The sequence below is a fragment of the Sinocyclocheilus rhinocerous genome, unplaced genomic scaffold, assembly GCF_001515625.1.
Source record: "Sinocyclocheilus rhinocerous isolate Xijiao unplaced genomic scaffold, SAMN03320098_v1.1 scaffold622, whole genome shotgun sequence".
NCBI lineage: Eukaryota > Metazoa > Chordata > Actinopteri > Cypriniformes > Cyprinidae > Sinocyclocheilus > Sinocyclocheilus rhinocerous.
The window spans coordinates 900151-911445 of record NW_015641438.1 but is presented as its reverse complement, the minus strand read 5'-3'; the positions used below and the strand labels follow the sequence as shown (position 1 = coordinate 911445).

Below are 11295 nucleotides of genomic sequence, written 5' to 3'. Positions count from 1 at the left end.
GACACTCCACACACACTCACATACACACACACGCCCATCTGAAGACACTCCACACACACAAAACACACTCGGCTACCTGCTGCTCTTGGCAATACTTCCAAAGACAGAGAGAGTGTGAGAAGAGGAAAGAAAAGAAAAAATGTGAGAAGAGAGCAATAGGTAAGAGGGGAGTTCTCTTTGACATGAAACAAAGAGGGGATTTGATCACACAGGAGCCACGGAAACAGGTTTGGTGTCCAGATCATAGTCTAGGATTACGGCAGGATTCGATCTGAAGGTTAGATTTCACCCAGTTTGACTTTGGGATTGCTTTTCTTCCTGATTATACACCAATCAGATCCTCTCAGATGTACGAGTGAAACACCCAAAATCAGAAGCAAACAAAACAAATATTTTGCATGAAGAAAATAAAGCCTGTTATTAGGATAATTAAGATTGGTATGATAATGAAAACATTCATTTTTATTTTAATTAGTTTAATACAGGTATCACTTTTATTACAATAAAAATACTGTAATATTTCTGAGAGCCCATTTTGACAGGTTTAATTTTCTTCCTAATTATACACTAATTAATCAATTCAAACACATGAGTGAATCACTAAAACAGGCCATATTTACACCCCAAATCAGAAGGAAATAAAAAAAAAAATTTTTGTATCAAGAAAACAAAGCCTGTTAAGATTTCCATGACATTTTTCTCCAAATTTGTCTTACTTTAATAGTTTTTACTGTTGTTGCAATAAAAAAATGACTGTTTAAAAAAAATGATAATAAATTAAAGCAGTACTACAAATACTGCTGTGATTGTTAAATACACTTATTATAATAATATTAATATAATAAATTAACAAATATTTTCTTACAGTAGGAAATGTGCGTAATTGCCATGAAATAATGTCCCACGCAAAAGATAATATAAAACAGGCTTCATTTTCTTAAAACAAAAAACAATTCTGTCATTTTTTTCTTTTTGATTTTGGGGTGAAATAATAACCGGGACGTGTGCTTGACAGATTTCAATGTTCTGGCTTCATTTGTTTTAATAAGCATTATCAACTCCTGCATCTCATATGGAACATAAATCATGTTATTATTTTTATATTTGATATGATCGTTAGACTAGGCATACTGTGCCATTATACTAAGTCAATAGTCAATATAACAAAATACCTTTGATATTTCTTTGTGAAAACAGACATTGGAAGCATTAAGTATATCATGATTGAAAGAGTAAAGCTTTCAAACAGAACATCCAAAACCCCTGCAATGTGACTCAAGCGATTCTCAGGACAACAAAGATTTATTTAAGGCAACATTATCAACTCATTTACTTTCCTTCATTCCTGGTCTTACTGTGCAGGATTTATCAGTGCATGTTACCAAATTAAATGTCTGTCTTGGTAACCGTTCCTCAAATTAACTAAGTCACCAAGGCCACTTCAATTTCATTCATTCATGTCTGGTCTGAATGCATGCTTTTTTTCAGGCTCAATCAATTCCCAATGGATAAAATCAACGCCTGTACTACAATTTTTACTTTTGAATGGGTCACATTCGACTTTAACTTGTGAATGCGATTTCATAATGGTTTATGCGATATAATAAAAGTTAATTAATACAATAACAATAAATGATGCAATATAATAACAGCTGGCCAGTGCAAATAATGCTTTTGAATACATAATGCAAACAAGATTTGCTTATTCATTAACTAGCAATTTTTGAATGCTAATCTTCATATCTTAATTAATTTTTATACAAAAACAATTACACTTTAAAGCATGCCAAGCTACAATATTAAAAGCCATTTATATTGATGGTTAGCCAAAAAATGACTAAAAGGCTACTCTTAAATGAAATTAAATGTTAAAAGTGTTCATTTAAATAAGCTTTTGTATTCATAGTAATTTTTAAAGGAAATCCATCTTCCAGAACCTCTCGATTTATAATGCATTGTTTTGGCAATAAACTACATTCTCAGAAAGAACATAGCATTATTAGAAATTCATATTCAAGTTATATTTAAAATATAAGACAATATATATATATATATATATATACGTTATAGTGTTATATTTCCTAAGCAGCAGTTATAGTTTGGAGATCAAAATCTAACCAAACGATAAAAGAGCACCATAACCCTCAAGAGAGACACCAAAGTCATGCCTTTGGATAACAAGGTTTGAGAACATAGCGTTTCGTACATCACCACAAGACGCTGAAGCCATGGTGTATTTGCGGTCTCTACCCTACGACAAAGAGGGCTAGCGTTTGGTTTTTGATGTTGAGATCCTCTACGCTCTGAAGAGCTGGAAGTCAAGTTGACCTTCACTGGAGTCCCGCAGCGGTGGGTCTCCTATGGGCACTGTGCCCGTTCACCTCTGTGTGACCCCGCTGGGTCATCGCAGGTTTAGAGACAGAGTCACAGCCAGGATCACACTGGTCAAGATGCAGAAAGGAAGCCAGGTCTTCAGGAAGCCTACGCAACTGTGGAAATGAGAAGAGATACAGTTTAAGTGAAGATGAATCTAGTGGTGCTGCTATGATGTAAAGGTTTTCTGGGTGGTTTCTATGCTGTGTGTGGAATGGTTTTTGTGCTGTCGGTGTGCTATGTAGTTGCTATGTGATTTTTAAGGTGTTGTAGGTTACACAAAATACTGTTCTTTTTAGCAGCATCATATGACCCCTTTAAAAACAAGCAGGGCTATAACTAAGCCATTATAAAAAAACTCACACCGTGTCTACACCGGACGCGAGCGTCGTGGTGCGACGCGACAAAAGACAATAGAACCCATTATAATTATGGCCCTATGATTTCTGCGATGCGGAAAACGCGAACGGAATCCAGTCATAAAAACAAAATTTACTGAATAACGCGGAATGTCACGGAATTTGTCAAAGTTTGGGTGAATAAATCAAAAGTAGGTCATTACACTTAAATCAAATCGCAATATTGACTGGCATCTGTAAATATTAAGCTGCGTAAAAATACCATTTAAATATGAATCCTGCGTGTCTCTTTATGAATGAATGGCGGTTTCGTTTACTACACACATACTGAAGAGCGCAGTGTTTTCAGCGTCTTCTGTCTCGCTAAATGAGAACATAAATACATGAACACTATTACAAATAGTTTATATTTAAAAAATACCAAAAACTGCGGAATTACAAGATGGAAACATTGACTAGAAAGATATTTAAACTTGCTCTGCCCTTACGTCCATGACAATGACCAAGATTGGCAATCTTTACAGCTCTTAACACCGAATGTGCTCTTGGATGGTATGATACATGATGGGCTAATGTAGAAGCAAATAACTTTAAATAACTTTTAAAAATAAACCCCTTTGTATTGCATTGCATATTGTATGACAGACTGAGAAGCAGACATACTATTTTTATGACTGGATGTAACTTTTCATACTTTGCAGTAAAAGTGGCTTTCCTATTAAATTTGTCCTATAAGTGCGGCTCTCGTGAAAAAAATAGTGGAGATCACTGTTGTAGGTGGTTGCGTACTGGCTCCAAGTAAAATAAGCCCACCCCAATATCTCTATAATATTCTGGTCTTTAGATATGGTTCGGGGCCGTCCTTCAATGTTAGTCAATGGGATTTTTTTGGGGGGGGATTTAATTGTCTGCAAGTCTAATTGATTAGGAAAAACGGTACAGGATGAGTTACTCGCCAGCATTTAATACAGTTTGTTCAAATCACTAGACCAATGCAGGAGCAACAGTAATACCCTTGTGAAAAAGAAGTACACTTTAGCATACTTAAAAAGGGTGCTTATTATGTATACAGTTTATTTTAAAAATATATTTAAGTGTGAACTTAGTGTGTAATGTTTTAAATGAAAATGCATTATAGTTTTAAATTTATATTAAATGAAATCAGCTGAACTTTAGAGTGATTTTTTTTTGACCCACTTAAGTAGGACTTAAGTACATCTTTATATGTAATTTAATAATTACTTCTATTGTCTTTGAAATATGGTTAAAGTGTTCTTCTGAATGTACTGACAAGCATTTATGGTAGACCAAAATATACTTTAATGTCATTTCTATTGACACTTGTATATGTGACCCTGCACCACAAAACCAGTCATAAGGGTGAATTTTTTTTTATTTATCTGAATAAATAAGCTTTCCATTGATGTATGGTTTGTTAGGATAGGACAATATTTGGCCGAGATACAACTATTTGAAAATCTGGAGTGTTGTGGGTGTATTATTGACATGTCAAAGTCTAGACCCTGAATATAAGACGACCGCGTTTTTTCAGATGCATTTCCAAGAAAAAAACATCGTCTTATATTCGGGTCAATACGGTACTTTACATGTGCTTTAGTATGTTAGTCAACACATCAAAATAATTCTTTAAAGCACAACAAAAGATTATTAAAACAATGATTTAAAATGTACTTTTAAGCAAAACTCTGAATTTGACATTATTACAAAGTCCACTTTTCAAGTCTACTTAAGTGTGTTAAGAAACTCCTTTAAGGACATTTCAGCCATGTCAGGGAGACGCTGTGTGTTTCTAGGTGAAAGCAAAAGCACTTTATTTTTTATTTTACTTTATTTTACTTTATTACTTCCGGAAGTAGATGCATTTAGGAATCTTTAAGATTACTTAAATATGGCACTTATCACATGCTGTGTGGTATCGGCGTTTGGTATCGGGGCATTTTAACGGCCCGATACCGGTGCATCCCTACTTAAAATATATTAACTTTAATTGTAATACTGAATAACACACTACAGGTAAAATTCTAATCAAGTACCGTATTGGCCCGAATATAAAACGACCCTGATTATAAGACAAAAGCATGTCAACATATTCTGTTACACCAAATACACAAAATAATGATCTTTAAAAAAGCATCATATGACCCCTTTAAGTGAGCTTTTTTATTTTCTGCAAGTACAGTTTTTTTAATATAGTTTTAAGATTTGAATTACACACAAGTGCACATTTAATAGTTAAGCAAACTTATTTTCACAAAGGTGGTGCTTACCTATGCAAAGACCATTAATCACAGATAGAAAGCAAATAAAAGGTGAAAAAGAAGACAAATTATTATTGTGATATCACATTAATTTTCCCTCAACAGAACATAGCCTGGTTTTTTGACTTTACAATATAAAATTAGAATATGCTGTGGACCAGATGTCATGCTGATAGTCAAAATCCGTTCTCTGTGTGACAGTTTACTCTTACAATTACTCTTCATTCTGATGCAACCACAACAATCTGCCTCCACAAGCCGGAGGACAAAAGAGTTTCATAATCACTTCATACCTGCAGTTCCTTTTTTAGTGACTGACAGCAGAATTCTCACAATAAACAGTGATGGTCGGATGCACTCTGAACACTTCGGGCCAGGAGAAACATGCACATAATGCAACGCTTTCAGGTGCCACTGAGAGATGCATGACAGCCCATCCTTGTGCTCTCAGTCTCCTGGGGCCAATGCACATGCATTGTGCTCTCAGACAGCAACCATTTTTAGCTGACACCCAAAACACAGCACTGGGTCCAATTTCTCAGTCCTATAATTATGCAATCCTGCAGTAGAGAGGATTTAAAATCTAATTTAGGATATAAAATGCCTGCAAACACAGACAAGCAGAATCAGCCAATAATGAAAAGTCCCAGAATCGCATGTGATGTCTACTAATACTACTAACAGTTACTACCTCTCTTAACTAAAGTACACTTTTTTTCTTTAAGAATAACATTGCCCAAGATGGCCTTACTTCAATCTTGAAGCTAGAATCAAATGCCATCTGATAGACCCCAAAGTCTTGCATATCTGTTTACACTGTCAATCCAGAGGTCTTATTATTATAACATTACAAGAATCCCTGTAATGCACAGAATGAAAATGTTCATAATAGCTGCTCTTGTTTGTTGTTTATTCAACTCAAGGTTACCATGAGATGCACCTCATCCATATGACCCCTTTAAAACATATTACATCTAAACTTAGAGCTGAAATCCTAAATACATTGTTCTTGAGGAAGTTAAATACTGCTCAACAAAAGTGCATTTATTTGATGAAAAATACAGTAAAAACACTAATATCGTGAAACATTATTACTATTTAAAATAACTGTTGTAATATCTTGTAAAATGTAATTTATTGCTGTGATCAAAGCTGAATTTTCAGCATCATTACTCCAGTCTTCAGCGTCACATGATCAGAAATCATTATAATATGCTGATTTGATGTCCAAGAAACATTATCAGGAGTAATTGATAATGAGCGACACCTGCACCACTCACCGGTCTCGAGTCCCACGGAAGGATAAAAGGAGGAGTGACGACAGTGAAAGACGAGAGAGGACCAGGCCTGTATTTTATTTTGTGTTTGTTTATTTTATAAAAGTTTTGTTTAAATGTTCGCCGGTTCCCGCCTCCTCCTTCCCGAACTACGAACGTTGTTACATGCTGCTTCAAATTTTTTGTGATAACCCTGATACTTTTAGAGACTGTTTTATTCTTACCCTTATATTTCGAAAAGTCTATTTAGTAAAAATTCGATAGTACAGTCTGCAATATATATTTATATATGTTGATGTGCATGCATAAGCCTTTATGTAAATAGGCTGCATGCCGCGTTCATCCAATCAGTGCCACTGACACCGCTAATATGCAAATAATAATTTTTGGAATGCAAGTTTAGGAATGTACAGTATGAATTGTCAGTGTATGAATACTAGGGGTGTAACGGTACACGTATTCGTACCGAAAATGTTCGTGTGTACCAAACAAATAGGCCTACATTGTTTTAACTACTGCACGAGCAGAACTTCATGAAACTTCCAGTTTTATATATTGTTACTTTTGATAAGAAACAAAGTCTCATCTTTCAAATTATGTCCTTTTTTCAGGAAATTCAAACAATAAATGCAGTTTTGACGCTCTTTGATGCGGCACGAGCGACAGATCGCTGTATAAATGCCTCAGTTCAAACGGCAGCGTGATCGTCTCTTCCTCTTTACTACTAGTTTTAACGCAAAATAAACATGAATGAACATCTCACGCCTCATGTAATCGCTCAAGCAGTGTTTCAACCGCGGAAAGACGGCAATAAAACAGCTTGTAAACAAAATGTCACGTAGCATTTAATTTGACGCAGACAGTCATCAGTGTCCACAGCTCGTTAGTGCGTTATAAATGAAGTCTAGAGAAGAGCATTTCACCAAATATTAGACTATTATATTTTACTTTACCTGTTAGGGATATATTGTTACTTTTGATAAGAAACAAAGTCTCATCTTTCAAATTATGTCCTTTTTTCAGGAAATTCAAACAATAAATGCAGTTTTGACGCTCTTTGATGCGGCACGAGCGACAGATCGCTGTATAAATGCCTCAGTTCAAACGGCAGCGTGATCGTCTCTTCCTCTTTACTACTAGTTTTAACGCAAAATAAACATGAATGAACATCTCACGCCTCATGTAATCGCTCAAGCAGTGTTTCAACCGCGGAAAGACGGCAATAAAACAGCTTGTAAACAAAATGTCACGTAGCATTTAATTTGACGCAGACAGTCATCAGTGTCCACAGCTCGTTAGTGCGTTATAAATGAAGTCTAGAGAAGAGCATTTCACCAAATATTAGACTATTATATTTTACTTTACCTGTTAGGGATGTCTTAATTATTTAATGTTTAAATAAATCTAAATAGAATATTTATAATTCAAAAGTTAATTTAAAAACTGCATTATGTGCAATTTAGATGTTTGCATACATTTTCTTTAAGTTGAGTGTTGCTTGTTATATTTAAAAATAAATAGTAATTAAATTTAAGTTTGGGCTGTGTTGTTAACTGTAACCTTATAGTAGGCCTAATGTAAAAGGGCTCACTATAGTTTAAAGCATAAGTCGAGGTAGATTTTTATCCCTAAGAATTTTTTTATTATAACTGAGTTTACTTAAAGAAAGAGCAATTTGTTGATTAAACCATTATTTAATAATAAAAAAATAGATTTTTTTTTTTCCCCTGCTGTACCGAAACTGTAACGAACCATGACATAAAAACCGAGGTAGAGAGTACGGTTTATAAAGTTGTAAATATGGATATTTTTCTTATACAAATGCATCGATTCGCTTCAGAAGGCCTTTATTAACCCCCCGGAGCCGTGTGGAGCACTTTTTATGATGGATGTGTAAGGTCCACTCAATTAGCCCAATGAAGGTATCCAACGGTGGCTGAAGGTTTCCTGCGCGTTCAGTCTTTACGGTGCGCAAATAATTCAGTTTCTATTAGTTAATTCTAATCTGTCTGCATTTTATTATGACCTCGAATTTAGGTTGAAATGCAAATTGGTTGTCTGTCCATTACTAATTCTTCTTCTTCTGACATTTGATTATTCTAGTTAACTCTTTACTTTATATTTTACTCATAATAAATGTATTATGCCGTTTACATTGTCAATTCAGAGATATCAAATAAAATCAATACAAGACATCAAATTCTCAAAGATAAATCTAGGAGTAAAAGATGCATACCTGACTTAAAAAAAAAATACATAGTATGGAGTCTATGGACACACTCCACACTACAGGCTCATCTGGCTACAGAAGCGCGCTGATCTTCTCGCAACAGTTCCTTAAGTACTCAGACCAAGACAAACATCCTCCAAATGGAGACAGGAACTAATGATTGGAATTTGCATTGATCAAGGCCTAGACGTGGAGAGTTTACACCTTTTGGGGACAGATGGTAATTTGCATGAAAGACACCGGGAAAGGACAAAATATCTCTAAACTCTTAGGATCTTTATCACCTTTTTAGTCTGCTTCATGTAAGATTGAGACCATTGTACCAGTCTCACTGAGACAATTCAAACAATGCCAAACATGACTGTGAATATCACTTGCATCCATGTAGAACATTATATTATGCTGTTGACCATTCTGAGTGAAGGGAAGGATGGGGGAAAGGAACAAATGTGAGAAAGGACTTTTCCCGCATCTTCTCTCAGTGAGATGTGGAAACACATGTCTGTGCATTAATACACTGTGGAAGTCATATACACTTAGGATGGCTTGAAGGTGAGTAAATCGTGGGGCAATTTTCATTTCTGGGTGAACTATCCCTTTAACCACAGGTAAATGATGTGCAATATTAAACGTGACGCAAGATAAACCAGGATTCTGTTTACCCTGGGTTTAGTATGACCCTGACTTAACTATTTCAAGTGTGAAAAGCCCTCTTGTGAACAAATTCCACCAACAAAAGATCTTCAAACTTAGAAATCTGATCAAAGCTCAAACACATGCAGAAGTACATGTAAAAGCAGCGGTGTGAATGTGCACAGCTCTGTTGGTCTCACCTGACGTGTTTGCCATGAATGAGCGAGAGCAGGCAGAGGTTCACCATATTCCACGAGGTGCTGTTGTCATAGTGCATCAGGTTCAGTGCCATGGCAACATGCGAGTGACAGTTGTCACAGCAAAGGTTGTGCTGGAGAGAAAACGGAGATAATTTGTCAGAATATAACAAAGTCCCTTTAAGGCAAGTCATATCACATCTTTGAAACGCCTCTCGGGCATGCAAGTGCAGCTCCTATCTCTTTGAATGGGGAAACATCAAATTCTCCAAAACTGTTCGCCAAGCTTACGATTAAATTTGAAATCACCAATCAAATCTGACAACAACTGTTTCATAAATGTTGTTTCTTATGGTCCAATAGCGTTAAAAAAAGCGTATTTTTCAGGCTAGACCAGCCAATGCGGATGTGCAGTCCTAAGCGCACGTCTCCAGGATGCTGACTGTTTCTATAGCAACCAGGACTTCTAACGGCAGCTGCAGTGACACGCTGACTTTACCGATTAGCGATTGGCTCTTTATTCAGAAGGCGGGGCTTCGTTCGATAGAGCGGCCATATTGAGCGTTGCATTTTTCCCCATTCAAAACTATACGAGTGACACGTCTTGGGTATTCTGTAGTCTTTGAATACAAGCAGTTTATCTGTATGCATGGAAATATATATACATATATTTTTAATTCTGGGAAATTAACATAATATTTTAAAAACATTTACTGTTTTGATTTTCTAAATGCAGTTCGTAACTGTACGTGAAAACACTGTTTTCTACAAGCAAAATAGGGAAGAGACACACATTACCATTCTCTGTTTGTACTCTTCTGATGCGTTGTGAACTGCTGTGTCCCACGTGTTAGATCCACTGGCATACACTTTACTTACATCTAACATCCAGTACCTGGGAATAAAGCAGATTAATACTGCAGCAAGCACATACGCAGTGAGTGTGAAGCACATGTATCATGAAAAGCACACACTGCAGTTCAACAGGCCAAGTCATTTCTTTTATAACCACTGTTGGAGGACATTAACCATATAAAGCCTGCTGTATCACATTTGATAGGCAAACTTCTACAGCCTCTAAATGATCAACACGATCAAGACCTGATCTGAAAAACCCATTGAACACAATCTACAACATTCCTTCTGTCATCTGATTGATAGTTTATACTTTTTAGCAAGTAAAAGACATTTTAGTATAATTGTACAAACATTCACTTTCAGGTCATGGTTCACATGTATTTTTGCAGTGAAATCTTTACTTTTATAAAGTAAACGTAAGAATAACTTTTATATTGTTAATATTTCAAGATGAACGCCTGCTGGAACATAGCAACTTAGGTTTAACTGATTATCCATACATCATTTTTTAAGAAAATAAGTCATGTTAACTTGTGAATATTAAATATGATACAGGCTTTTATTTTGAAAAATGATCAGGCCCAGAGGAACATTTATTTATATTTCTGTCAATCATCACAGTATTGCATTGCATTATTTGTTTTGCCCCCACAATATCAACTACAGAGCTTTGATCATAAAACTAAGCATTTAAATATCATCTTACTAAGACATATTATTGGGAGATATAGAGTAACAACTGATATTTATTATAGGCTATGCATTTTATGTAAGTAGTCTGTTATACTGTTATAAAGATCTCATTGATTTACATCTATCTAACTATCAGAATTTCATCATTTTTGGCCATATAAACATCAGCAACTGCACCAAATTGCGTATTTTTCCTCAGTTTGGGCCTCTGAATAAAACTGAGGTGTTTTTATTCCTCCTCGAGTATGAGCTCCATATTCTCACTATATCACACTATATGAGCCATAAAAGTCTGATTTATCAAATATGATACAAAACATAAAACACATATGCAAACTTAAATGAAATTACAGATGTCACCTGTAAAAACTGACATGTGAAAAAAAAAAAAAAAAA

General features: G+C 35.3%; 1 protein-coding gene across 1 annotated transcript in view; it reads right to left on the bottom strand.

The window, feature by feature from the left end:
- Positions 1 to 1982: 1982 nt before the first annotated feature.
- Positions 1983 to 11295, bottom strand: part of LOC107754919 (transmembrane protein 222-like) — a 16639-nt gene continuing 7326 nt past the window's right edge. The window contains exons 4-6 of the mRNA XM_016571549.1: positions 10147 to 10243; positions 9352 to 9482; positions 1983 to 2489 (exon numbers count right to left, since the gene is read on the bottom strand). Coding sequence (XP_016427035.1) covers positions 2402 to 2489; positions 9352 to 9482; positions 10147 to 10243 — 316 coding nt within the window. The 3' untranslated portion in view covers positions 1983 to 2401. The remainder of the gene's footprint in view (positions 2490 to 9351; positions 9483 to 10146; positions 10244 to 11295) is intronic.